At 39.5% G+C, this 19,643-nt stretch overlaps 1 protein-coding gene across 2 annotated transcripts; it reads left to right on the forward strand.

Annotated features, from left to right (window-relative positions):
- The first annotated feature begins 256 nt into the window (after positions 1-256).
- On the forward strand, positions 257-18,170 carry NOC3L (NOC3 like DNA replication regulator). Of its 2 annotated transcripts, none has more exons than XM_075026070.1 (21): positions 257-332; positions 1,637-1,844; positions 2,261-2,387; positions 5,259-5,416; positions 5,528-5,584; positions 6,640-6,770; positions 7,418-7,579; positions 8,360-8,453; positions 8,663-8,838; positions 9,056-9,184; positions 9,650-9,781; positions 10,107-10,187; positions 10,773-10,873; positions 11,341-11,413; positions 11,491-11,554; positions 11,642-11,713; positions 12,687-12,868; positions 13,107-13,235; positions 13,880-13,977; positions 15,825-15,909; positions 17,644-18,170. In XM_075026070.1, exons 1-21 carry the CDS (start codon positions 324-326, stop codon positions 17,773-17,775), a joined length of 2,400 nt encoding a protein of 799 aa, XP_074882171.1. In that variant the 5' UTR covers positions 257-323; the 3' UTR covers positions 17,776-18,170. The 2 variants fall into 2 exon arrangements, with proteins under 2 accessions (XP_074882171.1, XP_074882172.1); XM_075026071.1 differs by lacking the exon at positions 257-332 and adding an exon at positions 430-1,047.
- The last annotated feature ends 1,473 nt before the right edge of the window (positions 18,171-19,643 follow it).

Here is a 19,643-nt window from a genome sequence, read left to right on the forward strand (position 1 = left end):
TCCCTGAGGAGCTGAGGCGAAGGGCAGGTTAGTACGCTTCGCGGGTAGACGGGCTCTTTTGAGGCTCGGGGGTTGGGCTCGGAGGCGGACAACTGTGCTCCCCGAGGGAGCGTTTCGGTGCGGGGCAGAGGGTGGAGGATTTATTTATTTTTGAAGTGGGAGCAGCCCTTCCGCCCCCCCTCAGCCCGCCGGAGCCGGCTCGGCCTCCGCCGCCAGGGGCCGCTGTGGCGGCGGCGGCGCGGGGCGGGGCAGGGCTCGGCTCCGCCCCCGGCCGCCACTTCCGCTGCACGTCTCCGGCAGAGCACGCGCTGGGGGCCGCCGCCATGAAGCCGGTAGGGCGCTGCGGTGGGGGACGGCGGGGCGGCCCTCGGGCCTCCGCCGCGGGCTCCGCGGGAGGGGGCTGCCGGCCTGTGCTGGCTCCGCCTGCCCTCGGGCCGGCGCTGCCGCGGGGCTGTAGGAAACGACGACGCTCCCAGCGTCGGGGGGCGGGTGGTAAAATGCGGCGTGGCGAGGGCGGGCAGCAGCTCTTCCCCTCACCGGCGGGTTCCCGGCAGAAGGCAGGTTCGCTTCTCCCCCCCTCGCAAAGGTGATTTTGCCAAGGCTGAGGCACGGAAGAGGAAGAAATGAATCGCTGCTGTTCGTTATACCGAGGAACGAGGCGTGGGAGCTGTAGCAGGGAGCGGGGTGGTCTGCGTCGTGTCCTGCTCGCAGGCGCTCGGGCGGTGAGGTGGCATCGGGAGGGGAGAAGTAGAGTCCGAGCTGACTTGTGGGCAGGGGCAGCGCTGTCTGTAGCTGTTCTAGCTCAGCGTTGTGTCTGGGGTGCAGGGGCAAGCGTCAGCGTTGCTTCTGTCTCTTCGGCACCTTCCCAGTAGTCAAAACTAAAACGGGAAGCTAAAGGTGAACTGACAAAAATTCCACATTCGAGGAGCCCCACGCTGGTCCAGCCACTCGTCCCCTTACTAAAGGGACGCATCTCCCCCTACCAAGACTCAAATACGATGGCCCATTTTCTCTCCACAGCCCTTGCCTTCCCACGCTCCTCAGTAGGTAAGGTGTGCCGCGTCCGTTTCCATCCCGAACGCTCTTGGGAGCGTTTTGCAGTTTTGGCACGTACACAGCTTCTGCATCGTGCTGTTCTGAGCCTTGCAGTGGGCAGCCTTGTCTCGTCCATGCAGCTACTGCTCATGGAGAGTCCTCATCTGGAGGACGCTTGCCTGAAGCTGTGGCCTCGTACCAGTAGCTTAAGGTGCTCTAAGGTACCTTGTACCTTGTTGTGCGTTGGGGGAGAACAGCATCCTGAAGAGAGGAGACAGAGTGCTTGGGAGCGCACAGGGCAAAGAACTGTGCCCTAACAATCTGTTTACCATACTTTGAGTGTTCATGTGTCTAAAAGTGATAGACAGCAGGTTTAATAAATAGTTGTCAAAGAATGTTTCTGTAAAACATTCTTTGCAGGTCTCTCTTAAAAATGTAACGCAGTTGGGTAAATTTGGAGCTAACTGATGATATTGTTTGGAAGAAACACATTGTTCAGCCCTGTTAGAAATATCGACTTAATGAGATCTGAAACAGTGAAATAAATTTCACAGAGGCTATGAACATGTCAGTTACTTGTAGTTTTCTGTTTGTTTCCTAGAGAAAAAACACAAAACGAGTTCCAAGCTTTCGCAAATTACTGAGAACTAGTAAAATAAAACTTGACAACAAATTAAAGAATAAACAGTACAAGCAGCAGAGTGCTGCTAAGAAGTATCGAAAAGAACAAAAGAAGTTAAGGGAGGCTGTCAGAGATGCTATCTCTAGAAAACCTTTTCCATTGGAAGAATACAAGAAAAAACAAGTTGGTAAGTGTTTGCTCAGAGTTATTTTTTGTAAGCAAAAAGGTATGAGAGTTACTAAATATCGTGCTGCTTCATGTTGTAAAATTATGTATCAAGAAAACAACATTTCATTTTCTGTGTGCAAATAATTGCTGTTCTTGTTTAAAGGAAAGGGAGAGTTAAGAAAAATATAAAATGTAGCCATGCTGGCAACAAGATCTGACGGTTGGGGATGGCAGAAGTGCATTTGCTCTGATCGTTATTGGATGTTACAATAATGGGGCAGTTTTCAAGGATAACACAAAACACGTGCATGAAGGTTGATGAGCTCCAGGTTGAAGTAAAGTGTAAAATGGTCTCACAAGTGTAGGCAGGGTTAGGTTTCCAAGTTTGAATATACATACAGAATCTTAATCTGTACACATCATCTTCTAAAATAGTTGGAAAACGGGAAGAAGATGAGGAAGAAGATGCTCTTCCACTGGACATGATGGATGAAGATGACTTAAAATTAATGGAGGATTTGGCTCAAAAAGCATCCTTTTTAACCAGAGATCTTTCTTCTAAGTGAGTGGTGTTGTGATGTCTACTTTTTGTACTAGTTCAACTTTGTGTGGTTACTATGTAATCAATATGTAATGTAATACAAATATCAGGACCTTGCTTTCAGTCTGGTATTTCATTGCCGTTCTGGCTTAGTGTTTCCTTAGTCTGTCAGTACATTCAGTATTAATGTATTGATGTGTATCAGTACATTCACCTGCTCTGCCTGACCTTCAGGATACTGTTTCTGCACACTGTTCCTTCCCATGAGATCCCTGGCTGTGAAATGAGTAGCATTCCTCAAACCGAAAGAAATGCTTTAATCTGTATGCAGAGTCTTTTATTCTATGTAGAGTACCCTGGACGTTCCCTGCACTTTGGGCCACTGTACTTTCCATGTTGCATTGCTAATTGCTATTAAAAAAACCCAAGGGTTCTGGAAGCCATGTCTGTAAACACATGTGACACCAAAACATTCATACAAAAAATTTGTTACCAGTTTTCCGGAGCAAGGTGTTAGGTCGAGTTCGCAATGAAATACATAGAAGGATAACGCTTCTAGTTGTAGAATTGTAAGTCTTTACAAATAATGCTTCTGCAGAGTAGTCTGGTTACATGATTGTTTGACAATCTTAACTTGCCTTTTTTGGTGAATGTGAAAAGACTGTATGCCTAGCTGCTGTAGAGTGGTTTTAATTTTCCATGTAAACTTCAGTTTTCTTTAGTTCTGGAAGTGGTTGTTTCAGACTAAACGTTGAAATGAGCAAAAAGCATTTTTTTTATTGTTTTCAAAAATAGAGAGCATTTCTTCTAGCTTTTTTTTTTTGCTAGTTCTAGTACAAATTGTTAATTACTAATTAATAGTTTAGTCTAGTTTCTAAGGAAAGTAGTAAATGGCTTTTTATTTCCAAAATTGCAGTTGTGTTGTACTCTATTGTATGGTCTCTTGTAGCCGCATTGCAAGTTCTTGAATTAAAAGAATTTTACTTTAAACCTTCCCTTCCCCCCAAACTAACTGGGTGTCACATAAGTTTCAAGTCTCGCAAAACTCAAAATTTATTGTGTGTTTTTATTTAGTGACAGTTTGCAAGATGCAGTTCTATGTGTCTTGCATTCATTATGACAAGGCATTTTTAGAATAGTGGAAAAACACAATGGAAGTAGTTGCTCTTTTACCTGTTTTACTGTTACTAGCTTTTAGCTCCTTTCATAGTGTTCCCTTAAACTGGAAAATTTGTCTTTTTAATCTGTTTGATCAACTGTAATCATTTGTAAGATCTTGCTAAATATTACCTCACTTATAAATTATGTGTTCATATTAGCACAGACACTAATACTTGTGTTCTTATATACTTACGTGCAGGTTAGAAATATAGCCTGTGAAAGGGTGGTACACCACACTGCATTATTTCTTTTATCCATGGAGAGTCGGGTGTGACACAGGCTTTCCAGTGAGCAGAGTAAAAAAGCGATAGTAGTAGTGGTAAAAGTTAACATGGACTAGGGTTAAATAAAAATGTGCACTGACCCACTCATTATCACATCCTGGTTAAGTGTCAATTGGGAGGTCAGGGCATCAAGGCACGGTAGGGGAGAGTGAGGCTGTGGGATATCTTAAGGAAGACACTGGACTGTTTGTCCAGTGAGAGGGTCCTAGTCCTGCTTGCTTGCTGGTGGAGTCCTTCATGGCACGACTGCTCAGGGTTAAGTTTTCAGTGAGCCTCAGCCCTGCCAGGGCACCTGCTCATGCAGTGGGGGAGCACAGTGGGGAGGGAGGCAGGTAAAACAGCACTCTGGCATAGGTGAGAGACAGGCTGTGCTGATATCTTAGTAGTTTCTGTTTTGCATCTTTGTATTTTCCTTACTATTTTCCAAAATTTTTAATATTTTAGAGCTGAAATCATGTTTCCAGAGGATGTTTGCCTTTACAAGCTTCAGCTGATTTGTTCACTGTTGCCTTACTTTGAAGGGTCCCCAGGTCCCTTACTGCTACATGAATGGGAGCAGTGCCATCTTAAAACCAGTCAGCTAGTACTAGGGTTTCCACATGTGTGGTATGATGCAGAATTTCCCTTGTTTTCACAGCAGCTGTATTTTCTTCATGCCCAACAGATCAATCACAGACGTATAGAATTCCTGTGCTCATTGAGTAGGATTTGGGTACACAGGAAAGGTTTGGTCTGCACAGGGACAGCAAAGCTGAGGCTGGTGCACTGTCCTTACAATGCATGTGTAGGGTGACTGTGTCATGTGTGCAGGGAATCTGGATAGACTCTGGGATGTAAAACTACTTCTCATGCAAGTGATTTTTACTTTCTGAAGCCTCGCAGTGTCTGAACCCAGAGCTTTCAGAGCCCTTCAGATGTCCATAGTTGAAACTCTGCCCCTTACAAGAACAAAAGCAGTGTTCCTGTTACAAGACAGACCATGTGGCATAAAACAGATAACACACTTCATGTACCTGTACTATAAGCAGTTACACCATTTAATTAATTTTTTTTTGTGAATTCAAAATCAATGCAAGGATTTTGCATGCATGTGTTTGTTTACACTCATATGCCAACATTTCAAAATTCATGGAGTTGGCTGCCTTGCCAGATCAACTAAATCTCATTTTGTCTTTGCTCCGTTCACATTTAGTTTCCTATGAAAAGGAGATGGGAAGCACTGTATTGTCCTGAATTCAAAGATTCTATATGGATACACATTAACATTGTTCGACTGAGTGGTGACTGGTGCTGTCAATGGTGAACACGCTCAAACATTCCACTTAATAAGATCAGCCATTATTTATTTTTCTAAGTGCAGACTTTTAATCCAGCTAGTATACTGTCATACATGGTTCTTGTCTAATTAGATGGGTAATTCATTTAGTTTGCCTTGTATACTTTTTAGTGAACCTGTTCATGTCAAAAAACGAAAACGTGAAAGTGTGATTGACAAATATGAGAAGGTGCCAAGACGCATGCAGACTGAGCCAGAAAAAGAAGTCATCCATCTGCTCCCCATCAAAGACAAGGGTGGCATTATTCCCCAAACTGTGGAAAAACCAGGTAAGACACAGATTCTGGAATTGGTATAGTAGCCAAGATGTGTATAATTTATTCTTTTAAAAGTCCACAGTGTTTGTTACATACTTGACACTAAACACTCTATTTTTGCAGTTGTCAATGTTGCACAGGATGAAGAAGAGGATACAGAAGAAATGGAGGAAGAAGAGGGTAATAGGACATCATGTTTGCTTTTTGTTGTTTTTTTTGGTTTGTGGTGTTTTGGTTTGGTTTTTTTTTTTTCAAATCACTGACATATCTGAAGAGTACTTTGCTATTCCCTAAGGAAGTTTGTAACTTAAGTGTATTTTGTTTAGGGTGTTTTTGAATATGTTTATTACCATGTTGTCCCCAAAGCGTAACAGTGATTCGGAGCTTGCTTTCTTACCTATTAGGATCCCAGGACCTGAGGAACAGCTGGCTTCATAATCTGTTCCTTAAAAATTATTTTTATTTTCACCTGGAACTGATGTTTGCATGAAGTTCCTTATATCAATTGTGTCATCTTTGCTAGTGAGAAGGGAAATCTTGGTCTTACTTAAAGAATATATGCTGTGGTTCTAGTTTGATTACTCTGAGATCATTTTGAAATGCAGTTCAGGGCACAGACTTGTGCTTAAAAGCATCTGTCTTTGAAATTTTTTACTTAAAACATCAGAATAACAGGAAATTCAGATTTCGATTTGTAGTTTGCTATCCAGTTAAGAGTCATATTCAGATGCCAATTGCAGTTGTAACTCTGCCATTTCTGGGTCATTATTCTCTAAATATAATCTGAAGTTGAGGAAGGACATACTTGTAGCAAAATAATACTCAGAAAACACAAATAAAACAATTGTATTTTAAAAGAAAAAGTGAATAGTGAATAATTTGCTGCAAATTGCAGAGCACTGCAATTTCTTGGCATAGTTGGGGTCGTATGTTGAGTTTATCTGTTCCCACTGTACTCAGGGAATACCGTTTGCAGATTCAGAAACATTTGGTGCATTTCTTCTTGAAAGCATAAGATTTTGGAGTGGAGCAAAATTAATCTCTGGGTTAATATAAGCCCTAGCAAGGTCATTCTTAAAGCTTCTTTTACTGTGGAACTGCATGTGTTACTCTTAATGTGGGGTTATCGTGTTACCCATCTGAAATGCAGTATCTAGAACTGTAGTTCGCAATGTGGTATTTGTAAAGCGGCTTCCCTAGTGACCCTCTTTTCTAACTCTTGCACCTTGTGCTAGACTTTAGTGAAGAACCCCTGCCTGTTTTCACTCCTGAGGAAATGGCTGCTCAAAGGAGACAAAAGCTACAGGAAAGGAAGATGCACATAGCTGCCTTAGCATCTGCCATTCTCTCTGAGCCAGACAACAATGTAGGTAGCATGCATGTATGTGTGCCTGTGTTGTGGTCAATAAATAAAGATCTGAAGTGACCATACAATAGCAAAAGCAGAAAAATACCTGGGTAGAACAAGGAAAAAGGTCAGTGTTGTATCATTTGTCAGGGGGTGGCAAACAGTGAAACTGCTGCCATAGGTTGTTACAAAGGATTTGAATCAGTTGAAGATCCAGGTGACTCTCTTTGCTCTGTTTGGGAGTAATTTGTCCCTCTGAATATTTGTGGCTTTAGGAATAATACTGTCTGTGGTATTTCCTATCCAAACTACCTTGTTCCTTAAGCATGACCCTTATTTAAGCTCTTATTTTGTGGTTGTATCTGACAGTTCTCAATGTTTCAGGATATGCTAGTAATTTTCTGTAATTCTGTGCAAGTTTGTAATAGCAGGATAGTTTGAACGTTCCCAAGATAAAAATTTTGTTGGGATACCTAGCATTTCTTGGCCCTTTATGCAGTGCTAAGTAGTGTCTGAGTAACTGCTGAGGTAATGGCTTTCTCTTTCTAGTATTTAAAAACGAGGCATGTTTCTTATGGCAAACTTTTGCTGAAATGTACGTTGTGCTTGTAGATTGGTTTGTGGCTGATCATCAGCTGACTTCGTGTGCCTCTTTTCTTAATCAGATTAAAAAGTTGAAGGAGCTGCGTGCCATGCTGATGGAACAGGATCCTAATGTGGCCGTGATTGTTCGGAAGCTGGTCATGGTTTCTTTAATGGAGGTTTTCAAAGATATTGTGCCTTCTTACAAAATTCGGCCTCTGACTGAAGCAGAAAAAGCTACCAAGGTGAAATATCAAATTTCTTTGTATTGTGAGTAGTTCAGATTTTTTTAAGTTATGCCAAATACTAATACTGATTTGTTTAATATGAATTCATAGTTTTGAGTGAAGGGTGACAAAGACACAAGTACTTGTGGAAATTCTGAAACTGTGACACTTTCAAGGGCAGAGGTCTTCGTTTTGAACCTTTAATTCTTATGTACTTCCTTCAATAAGTAGGTGACATGCTGGTGGTAACGGAGGGAAAAAATAGTATATGAAAGTAGTATACCAGACCTGGGATTAAAGTAGTATACCAAACCTGGGTGACTTTCATTATAAACCTTGGAATAAGATGGTGTTTTGTGTCACACTGAAGGGAACTAGAAAGAAAGCAAATTATGCAACATTGTCACCTAACTGGCACAGATTTCTTTGAAATGTATTTAATGATTTGCTGAACAAATGCAGAGTAACTTGTTTTCTGGAGTTTGTTTTTAACAAATTCTTGAGAAAGTTTCTTGAATAAAGGTAGTGCAGTTTAGACTCATGGCTTTAAAATAACATCTAGTTGAAAATTTCACTATAAATGAAATAGGCCTAGTTGGAAAAAGCCCTCTGAGCGCAAGAACATGTATAGAAATATGCAGAAATGTTTTGGTTTTAATACATTTCTAGGAATGTCTGTCTAGATGAAAAAACTACTTAGGTATCTGATATTTGTTTTAAAACTTTGGGTTTTTTCACCATTGGCTAATTTCAGGATTTAGCTCTCCAAATAAAATTTTATTTGTGTTATGTTTACAGGTTAAAAAAGAAACTCAGAAACTGAGAGAATTTGAAGAAGGCCTTGTAAGCCAGTATAAGTTTTACTTGGAAAATCTGGAACAAACAATTAAAGGTACAGTCAACACTTCCCATTTTTTGTAGTAAATGCAAAATTGTTTGCAGCATCACAATTTACCTCCTCTGATTGAATGTTACCTGCTGTCTTTGAAATAGTACTTGCATAAAATATGCAGGAGAATGCCTGCAATAACTAAAAATGTAAATATTTAGAAGCTCCCCTACATTCTGAACAGTAGTCACTAAAAATAATATTTTGTGCAGATTGGAAACAAAGGAAGTTGAAGAAAAGCAATGTCATCTCATTAAAAGCATATAAAGGTCTAGCAGAGATAGCAGTGAAGTGTCTGTGTGAGCTGCTTGTGGCCCTACCCCACTTCAACTTCCACAATAACATTATCGTTCTCATTGTTCCGCTCATGAATGATGCATCAAAAATGGTAAGTGATTTTCTGATTAGGGAAAGAGTTTTTGTTTTGCATGAAAAATAATCTGTTTCTGAGCTTTATTCCACAATATCCAGATCTTGTGGCCATATCTTTTTGCTGTTTCACTGGCTGTGTCCACTTTCTAATTAGTAAATAACATCAGTATTACCAATTAGCTGTTGTGGTGGACTTGGCTTTACAGAAGAATATGTTTGAATTCACTTTTCAGATTTCTGAACTGTGCTTTGAGGCAGTTAAGAAGCTCTTTAAACAAGACAAGTTGGGCTATGCTTCACTTGGTGTAGTTAAGGTCATTTCTGGCCTTGTGAGGGGTAGAAATTACGATGTCAGACCTGAGGTAAGAGTCTTTCTGTTGTACTACACAATTTTCTTCTGTCAATGGTTTAAAAAAAATCTGAAAGTTCAAGTTAGTGCAGCTGTTGGCTATAGACAAGTAGAATTTTCTCACTCTGTCAGAACACAGGCAGCTTAGGAGCAGGCTGAGCCGGAGGGTTAGGAAGAGAGATACGGGGCAAGGGAAGGAGACTGGGAGGAGGAGATCAGATCCTGACAGAGACGTGGGTTGTTAGGCAGGGAGGCTTGAATTGAGAGAGGCAAATGGAGGAGTGAATAGAAATGGACAGTGCTGGGGAAGGAACTGGGAGCAGAGATGAGAGATAAAGGTGTGAAGGAACAGGAGAGGAGTAAACAGAAGAAGCTTGGGCCAGCAAAGCCCACTAGCTGGAATGGAATTCAGGATTTCTTGCCCTCCATTCCTCTGTTGTGGATCACCTTGCATTGTATTTATTTTATTTTACAATAGGTGTTAAAAGTATTTCTTCATTTAAGAATTAAGGAAGTAGAATTACAAAAAGATTCTGAAGACATTGCACCAAAGAAAAAGTTCATGACTTACAAAGAGAAAAGAAAAAATCTTTCAAGAATGCAAAGAAAGGTATGACCTGTGCTTTCTCATGCTTTACTTCAGTGAATTTATCTAGCAATTTGTTCTAGCAATGATTGCACTTGTCCTGTTGCCATTGTTAACTCTCAGCACCAGTGATTAGTGTTTGCGTTGAACATTTATGAGGTTCTACAGGGAATTGGTTGTTTCTGATAGGAAGGAATATATCTAAGCTGGTTACCCTATAGCATCACAGGGTAACTTAAGCAACTCACCAGGCGTGGAAGATTTGTTCTCTGGGTATCTTTGGAACCGGATATCCAGGCTGGTTGGAAACATTTAATCTGTTAGCTTAAAATCAACTGTATGTTTTCAGTGGAAGAAAGCAGAAGAGAAACTGGAACGAGAGCTCTTGGAAGCAGAAGCGTCAGAAAGTAAAGAAAAAAAACTGAAGTTGGTAAGTAATTTAGAGATTATTTTCCTATTTTTGCAAAATAGCAGCTCCTAACCCTTTTGTAACCAAGTGTCTCCTCTCCATTCCAACCTGTCAGCATTCCACACCTCTGGATAATGTTGGCAGCTTAAAAACATTTTGCCTGTGCCAGAGGTCTAGGTTTTAGTAAACCAGGCCCTCTCAGTTTACCCAGGAAAGCCAACTTAGCCATTCCTATTTCCTTCTGTTATCTGCACAAAAAGGTATTTGAATCCATTGACATATGTCCTCCAGGTGCCCTGTTCTATATGACACTATGTAATGACTGTTACCAGCCTCTCAGAGTGGCCTTTAGGCAAAGGAAGAGTGTGGCTAGCATGGACTGAGGGGTAAGAGAGGCTGTTTAGCTAGGAGAGTGTGAGGGGACAGAGTAGGGAGCAGGAGAGCAGGACTTGAGCTTTTCAGCATAAAAAGAGCAGAGATGGCAGTGCCAGGACTGGTTTGGAAGGCCTGAATGCAGGCTTGGACAGAGGAGCATTTTCAGTTGAGTTTAAGTGCAGTAGAAATGTCTGTTTTCCATGCTTAAGTATTTTCTTTTCTTTTCTTCAGCACACAGAGACCTTGAATATTGTGTTTGTAACTTACTTTAGAATCTTGAAGAAAGCTCAGAAGTCTCCACTTTTGCCAGCTGTGCTAGAAGGTCTTGCAAAGTAAGAACTTGTCCACCTTCTTTTGTGTGTGTTAGAAAAGACATAAAGCACTGAAGGGATTTTTGACTTTGAAAGGGATTTACAAGCAGTGAGAGAAGATGGTCCCTGACAAATTGGTTGAAATTCTTTTATATCTCAGCTGAAGTTTTCACCTACTTCTAAACATATTTCAGTGTGATGTGAAATTTCCCATGATAGAACAGATGTGATGCAAACCCAGCAGGGAATGATGTGATTCCATTATTTTGTTTGATTACTTCCTGAAGAACATGAGCATGTCTCTAAAGCTATAGGGAAGCCGTGATGAGCAGCTGGGGGGCTAAATCATCCATCTATGTGAAGATAATAGATGTTCAGCATTTGATTTTGCTCCGCTTTTAAGGTGCAGATTTTGGCAGTTCAAAATACTTTGAACTGAGTTTGCAGATAATGTTATAGTTTAAAAATAAAAATCTCTTTGATTCAAGGTTTGCTCATCTGATAAATGTGGAATTTTTTGATGACCTGCTGATTGTCCTTCATTCTCTTATTGCATCTGGGGTAAGTTGAGCGAGCTTCTATTACAGTTACCTTAAAATTATGTTCTTTTGGGTACTTAATCAGTTTTGTATTCTTAGGGTTTAAGCTATCGTGAGAGTCTTCATTGCATTCTCAGTGCTTTTCATATACTCTCTGGTCAAGGTAAGAGATCTTTAAAAACAAACTTTTGTCTAATATTCTCTGATAAATTAATGGAATAAATGTATTTATTTGGGATTATGTTAATAGGTGATGTTCTTAACATTGATCCGATGAAATTCTACACACATCTTTACAAGACACTGTTCAGCCTACATGCAGGTAACTGCAGATTCTTATTTTCATTTTTTTTATCTAGATAATATTTATTCTGCTTGTTTGGTATCATAGCCTTAATATAGTGTTAATAAACTACAGTTGTTTTAAGATACCTGAGTTCTGATGAGATTACTGTCTATTTTAATGTACTTTTTTCTCAAGTTGCACATTGCACTACTGCAATACAAACACTAGAAGTATTACTGCAATACATGGTAACAGGTTCTAATCATGTAATTTCATTAGGGAACTCTAAGTATGTGATCTTGGATAAGCATTTATCCTGACCTCGGTTTATGTTTTTTGACTTTTAGTTGTTTCTTTTAGTGGCATTTTAAAAATTATCTATTTTTTCTCTAATAGAGAAAAATATCTAATTTTTTGTAATATAATTTTTAAAATAATTTTAATTTAAATTCTGTTTCCTAAAATCTTCTGGTTTGTATTTCTCATTTTTATAATTCTGATGTTCTAATTTTCTAATCTAAATTTTCTAATAATTCCCAGAAGCTGAATAGTTTATGAAAAAAGATATTTATAAAGTTTGAAATTAACAATTTTAATTAAATTCATAAATGTATATTCACTAGAGAGGAAAGATTGAGAAAAAACATGGTACAATTCTGGATGGGTAAAAGACTAAATCTTTGCACCATTTAACAATTCATAAAAGATGATATAATGAATGTACTTAGGGTTAAAACACTAACTGCTTCTAATGTTTAGACATTTTTGATGGAACAAATGTTTTCTTACAAAGGAGTACAGAAACAATGATACATTTTTTCTGTTCAAAGCTGGACTATTTTTACCAAAAAAGGATGGATGCTTATGTCTGTATCGCATTAGTGCTGTGTTTGAACCTCCTAGCTTTCATGCTATTTCTCAGGTTCCAGTGTACAGTCAATAGCAGAGTATTTAGCTGTATGTTCCTCGAAATGGTTATTTACTCTTTTTATGAAATTCTGCTTTTGAGGTGGTACCAATGGTGATACAGAGATTGTGCTCCAGTGCCTGGATGTCATGTTTGCCAAGCGGAGAAAGCAAGTTTCCCAGCAACGAGCTCTTGCTTTCCTAAAGCGACTTTCCACGCTTGCTCTTCATGTACTTCCAAACTCCAGTGTTGGCATCTTGGCAACAAACAGGGTGTTAATGCAAGTAAGTTTTACTTGTTGGAATTTTTAGCTTACTGGTTAAAGGTTATTGGGTTTTTTGAACAAATCGATTTTATGCAAAATATTTTGAAGCATCTTAAGCAAGAGTGATGAAAACAGAGTATCCTTAGATGCTGCTGAGACTGAATAACATGGAATGAATCCTGAACTTAACTTAACCATGGTATAATTGGATGTGTAATGTAAGCTACTCAGTCTTTTTTTTTTTTTTTGTGTTGTAGACATTCCCAAAGATGGACCTCTTACTAGACAATGAATCTCAAGGCAGTGGAGTTTATCTTCCAGAACTAGATGAACCAGAGCATTGCAATGCTCAGAACACAGCTCTGTGGGAGCTGCATTTACTGCAGGTTAGTGAGTAGCTGAGTGATTTGGGAAGCAAAAGTCAGCAGTAAATAGCTGCTAAATGTTTATATGCTTTACACAAACGGACAACAGAGGTCTTCAGGCTTATCAATCAAATCTGGCCCATGTGAGCCTATTCCATACAAAGAGGAAGAGCAGCACAGTGGTATAGGGAAGGAGTGAGCTCAAAAGGGGTTATTACACAGCCCCTATGATAGTACCACACTGGATCTTGCTGTAGGTTGCCTAATAAGACTCCTTTAGAGGCTTTTTCAATCTGTTAAGTTCCCTTGCAGTCCAGCCCTTCTCCAGGGAGTAGCTGACACCTTGCTCTGTCATTCCAGCCAGGGCTTAGAGTTTGGGGCCTGGGGACGGCTTCCTCTGCCCTTTTTCCTGCCTCCTGGGAGTAAGAGTTAGATTAACTGTGCAGAGTTATGCTCACAGCATGACATACTAGTGAATAAATGTATGACTGGGTGTTCTCATTCACTTAACTCCAGAAACTGACTGATTTTGGGGTGCTTAGTTTCTCTGTCTAAAAAAAGCAGAACCTTCCATCTTATTGTAATGGAAATAAATGTGAGAATCCATGATAAATACATTATCCCTTATCCCTCGGTCAATTGCCTTCTTTCTTCCTTTCTTTCAGAGACACTATCATCCAACAGTGCAGAAATTTGCAGCTCACCTTATTGTTGGAGCTCCAACTGAAGGCTCAGGAGCTCTTTCACTTGATTTGAGCCAAAGGTCAGTTGTCAAAGAGTAGTGTTTTTAGAAGTAGTGCCCTGAAAAGATGCTGTTGCTCATACTTTATTAAAGGAATCCCTAAAAATAATTATCTGTAAAATTAAAAGATTCTGTTCTTCAAACTCAATTTCTTTGTTCTTCTGCCAGTACAGAATGTTGGCTGCTTTTTTCTTTTTTTTTTTTTTTTTCTTTTCTTTTGAGGCTTGTTGCCAGGCTGTGACAAGGGTAAAAAAATTTCAAAGTGCAGTGTGCTTTCTTCCCACGGGAGCAAAATATCTGCATTTCCTCAGTAGCAGCCCTGATCTGAATATGAATCAGGATCACTGAACCATGACTGTCCAGTGTAAACCGGAAACCACGTTGCAGCGTAATGTCCATAGTATGTTAAAACATAAGAACAGCCATACTGGTTCAGACTAAGGATCTAATTCAGCATCCTGTCTGGCAGTGGCTGGAAGCAGGTGCCTCAGGAAGAGTAAAAACAGGGCAAGCATATAAGACACATGCTCTGAGCAGTGTCCTAGCCTCCGACTGGTTTCAGCCTGGTAGATTTCCTGAACCTGATACCATTTTCTGTTTAGTACCTCTTCATGGAATTCTTTTCAAAACTCTTCATTGTCCTTTGAACCAAAGCACACATCTTGCAAATACAGCATTGTTTGGTAAGGGTTCCATGAGTCCACAGCTCATTAAGACCTACCTTCTTTTGTTTTGAACCTGGTGCCAGCATGCATCATTTAACAGTCCCTGGTTCTTGCTCTGGGAGGTGAAATAACAGTCTGCTCTAATACACTCTTTCTGTGCCTCACATGACTTGGTGGACCTCTATCATATTGTCAGTCTACCATCTCTTCTGGCTGAAGGGATCCGGCCCAGACAGGAGCTGTTCCATACTTTTCATCATCCTTGTTGTCTGTTCCTGAACTTTAACCAATTCAAGTATTTCAAGATGAGGAAATTGGAGACTCAGATGCAATATTTGAGATGTGGGCGATTGTGGATTTATACACTGATGTAGCTATTTTCTATCTGTTCTCTGTTTCTTTTCAACTGCAAACAGCATTAAGGTCACAATCCCATGAAAGTACCTATCATAACAACAGGATTTTTTCTTTAAGTGATAGTGGTCAGCTCAGAGCTTATCATTTTTATGTGAAGCTGAGATTGCTTTTCTCTCTGTTTTTCTCCACACTAAATTTCATTTGCCATTTTACCAACCATCTTATACAGTCTATCTGCAGTTCTTCACAGGCAGCTCATTCTTACTGCCACAAATAACTTGGTACTCTCCAGCTTATCTTTGAGTGTATTGAAAAGCGTAGGTCCTGGCACAGACCTCATAGTTTCTTCCTGCCATGGCAAAAACTGATCATAGACTCTTGACCTCTGTTTCTTGTCTTTTAACCAGTTCTTCTCCCATGTGATGGTCTTCCTGGTTCTTCCATGGCTGCTTAGCTTTCATAAAACCTGTTGGTAAGGAACTGTTGGAAAGTCTAGCAGATTGTATCAGCTAGATAACCTTTATCAACTTTTTTTTTTACTTTTTCAAATATGTACAAGGCAAGCAGGGACTGCTTAGAGCTCTGCCAAGCCAACAGAAGAGTTTTCTTGTCTCCCATTTCTTCCTCTGTCCCCCAGCTGCGTATTTAGACACATTTTACGTGCATTGTTTCCCAGCTGTTAGCTTCTGATCTTTTCCAGGTGATGCTCATCACTCTGAGGTGTTCCTTAAAGCATGGTGGAGGGTGTGAATGGCGTGCGTGGGACAAGCTGCTTTTGGTTTGGTGATGTATTATTTGAAAAATGTATCTAAAGACATTTTTCTTTAACTGTGTTTTTTGCTATAGGCCTGCTACAGAACTTTTTGAGGCATACAGTATGAGAGGAATGACTTTTAATCCCCCTGTTGCATCAGTAACACCCAGAAGAAAGGTACCATCTCATCTCTCTGTGTCCTTTTTTAACCATGATATACCAATATAACCTGTATCTGCTGGCTCACTATGCAGTGCCCAGGCATTAGCACACCTAGTTTGGCTTTCTGGTTTCTGTACTTTCTGTGTCAAGTATTTTGTTTAACTGGCATAAGATAGCACTGACTATAAAGAAGGAAGAAAAGCTCTATGAATAGTTTCACCTCCCATAGCATCAGTTAATGTAGCAAGATGAATGTGGTAGCTATTATTTTACTTACTTACCTTCTTTTGCATTTTGCAGTGGTTCAGTGCAGATTTCTTGTCCCTTTTCTGTAATGATGAACTAATGTTTGTTCAAAAAGCAGTAATAAGAAGCTAGCTCTCTTTCCCCAGTGTGGGTAGCTGGATTTCCAGAGCCTTTCATTCAGTATGTAGAAGGATACTGATGCCCATTAGTGTCACTTTATAGCTTTAAAGTGTAAATTCAAAGGGAACAAATATATAGAGGAGAAATGGGTGAACACTTTTTAAATCCTCAGCACTGGATGTGTTCCAGATGCCAGCCTCCATTAAATGTCCAGTGAGTGGTGTGTCCTCTTAAAAAGTGGTAATTAATTTTCTTTCTTCCTAATGAAAACATTGTAACCTATTAACCTTGTTAGTGCCTCCAATTTGTAACTCAGTAATGTCAAAGCCTTGAGAGCACAATTTTTTTTCCATTTTAGAGAAGCAACTTCCAAAAATGTATTTGTACTTAATTATTCTGTCTTTTTACAATGACTTCTTGACGTGTCTGTCCTACTAGGGTGTTAGATTAGCAGCCCTGACAGAACAAGGCTGGGAACAGCAGATAGGAGATTTGTATAGGGCTTGAATAAGGAAATGCACAAGCTCTTTAAGGCAGCAGAAACAAAGAAAGAGGCAGATAACAGAACAGACTGTGCATAGGTGGTTATAATGGACATAACTGGGAAAATTACCTTGGGGTCTTGCCTGCTTTCTGGCTGTTTGGCTCATTTATCAAATTTTGGTAGTATCTAAGTTTTACCGTACCTGTCCTGCATATTTTTCTCTGTGTGCCATGCTGCCATTGTCTGTCAGCACCTCCTCCCCGCTGACAGAAGCTCTGAATTGGAGCTTCCTTTCCCTGTGCACCACTAAAGAGAGGATCTTATTTGTCCCTGAAGTGCACAAAGTACTCGACTCTGTGAGTGTTAAGACTTTAACAGGGAGGTATAAGTCATGTGCATGACTGTCCCCATCTGAGCACCAGGAAAGAGTGGAGGGCTCCCAATCTGGCTGCAGGCAGAAGGGGTCTCTTGAGGCAGGGTCAAGGCATTCCTTTCTGACTCACAACCTCTACTGTTAGCATTATTGCTTTCACTGGCCTTTTGATCAGAGATGCTCGATTTATTTTTATAAGGTGTGTTGAACAGGAAGCAGTGTGTAAGCACCTTCAGAGCTGGAAGCTGTGGCTATTTGTACTAGGTATTCTTCCAAAGCCCAGCTTACAACAAAAAAAAAATCCTCACGAAAACCATGAGCTTATGAAGGACTGCCTGACACATGGCTTTGTTGCTAGCCAAGTGAAACTTACTGGCATGCCAGATATACATGAGCTGCCAGTTCCATAGGTCTAGTCTAGATGACCCGGGGCATGGGAGGGAAACAGGACTGCTAATTTAAGCTATGCATGGAAAACACATACTGGCCTTGTTTAGTAATGCAACTAATATTCTGTAATTTTCAGGATACATTCTCACAAATGGATTCATTTATAGATGAAGAGCTAAACAAACAGCTTCAACACCACATCAGTGAGACTGTTGTTCACAAACCCTTGGATTTTGCTAAACACTTGAAGGAATCATCCTTTTCGTAAATGTATCTATCAATCAGTCGTGTTCAGTTGGCTTCTTAATTATGGAGGAAGATTGGCTGAAACAGATATCCACTCATCTTTAAAGGAATTCAAGTAGGCTTTTGTCTGAATATAGAAACACACAAAAAATGTAACAGCTTTTCTTAGCACGGAGTTACAAGGCCTCTCCACTTAACCACCAAGCCCATGTGCTCAGGCTTGGGAACCACCATAAACATTCACATCAGTAATTTAAAAAGACACAAAACCAGGTCGTTTTAAAATTGTTTTAAACATGCATTGTAGTATTTTTGTTTATATATTTTCTAATTTTTATAACAGAATATAGACATGTTTCTGAAAAATCACTGGGTTGTGTTGATAAATTAATAAATATATTGGAAATTTTAACATAATATTGATGGGTTTGATGTTTAAGATACCTAGAGATTTGGAATATGTATTGCATTTTTTCTGTTTTTCTAACCATTTATCTCATCTTGAAATGATTTTGCAATTGGTGGGGTTTTTTCCCTCCCATGAATCTTGGTATTGGCAAATTGACACTACTGAATTCCAGTTCTGAGCTATCATCTTGATTGAATGCGTTACTACAATGTCTTCAATAAACCATTGCTGTCAAGAATACTGGACAAATTAAAGGTAAGAATTTAAATTTTTATTTTTTTTTTCTTGGAAGTAATTTTTCTCCCCATTCTCCAAATATTAGTTACTGCTTGGTTGTTTTAGAATCCATTTTCAGCTGCATGTTGGCTTTGCAAACAGTAAGTAGAATATATGAAATAACTTAAAAATGAGTATTGGCTTTATGTGAATTCCATTCTACAGGGGAGTGTGGTGGGCTGTCCCTGGCTGGCAGCTAATACATTTTGTAGTGTTTAGTCTATGATGTGATAATGATGATACGTGTTGTAAGTTTTGCAAAGCTTCTGTTCAAGTCGCTTAACCTCCTTACAATAATCAGAAAATGATTCTTTTTCTCTAGGTATTTAGTCGTTTATCCTGATTTATGGTTCTTAGATAGTTTTATAAGTAATTTATGTTAATACACATTTTTAGTATTAATCAGACTAGTTCACCAAATTTCAAGTAGTTAAACATGAATTCACAAACATTTTTGGAAGACATCTATCTAATAATGGATTAGAAAATAGATATTTTACTATGTAGATTACAAAACTGCCTACATAATACTGATGGTAATACATGTGTTTCTATCTGTTTAGGGTGCCATTCCCATAGCTTTTGAGTAATTCTTTTTAGTGGTTAAGTGTTTGCAACTATGGATGTGATTTAAATTCTGAAAAATTCCAAGGGGGCCATTTTCCAGTACGTCGTCAGTTCAGGAAGGCAAAAAGCAAAGAGTCAACATCTTAAACCATTTATTTTTTTTACAACATATACAAATACAAGTTTATTCTTCAAGTCAGCAGAGAGAAAATAGTCCAGGTGGAAAAGTAACTTTTAAAATTGTTCATTTTACATAGTTTCCAAACAATATTATAAAGACTGGCACGTAGTGACGTTGCATTGTCAGAATACTTTGACAGGCAGACGAAGACAACTGTACAACTAAGTCATTCTGAAATATCCTATACATGTATTGGAGCGAAATCTGTTTACTGTTGTTTATTTTTGTGTTTAATTTGTTAACTCTGCCAAATGTCTATCACTATTGAAGTTACAAAATATTTATCACAGACAGGAAAAATGCCACCATTGTTTGTTAACATTTAGTGGGCTACCCTAAAAGTAAACTGAGTTTTATAGTGGACTAGTAACAGCCAGTGATTAAAACCCAAATGTTAATTGAAGCATTCAGAGAGCTAGAGCAGAACAGACAGTTCAGTTTCAGAAGCTGCAGACTC

The sequence above is a fragment of the Buteo buteo genome, chromosome 4 (assembly GCF_964188355.1).
Source record: "Buteo buteo chromosome 4, bButBut1.hap1.1, whole genome shotgun sequence".
NCBI lineage: Eukaryota > Metazoa > Chordata > Aves > Accipitriformes > Accipitridae > Buteo > Buteo buteo.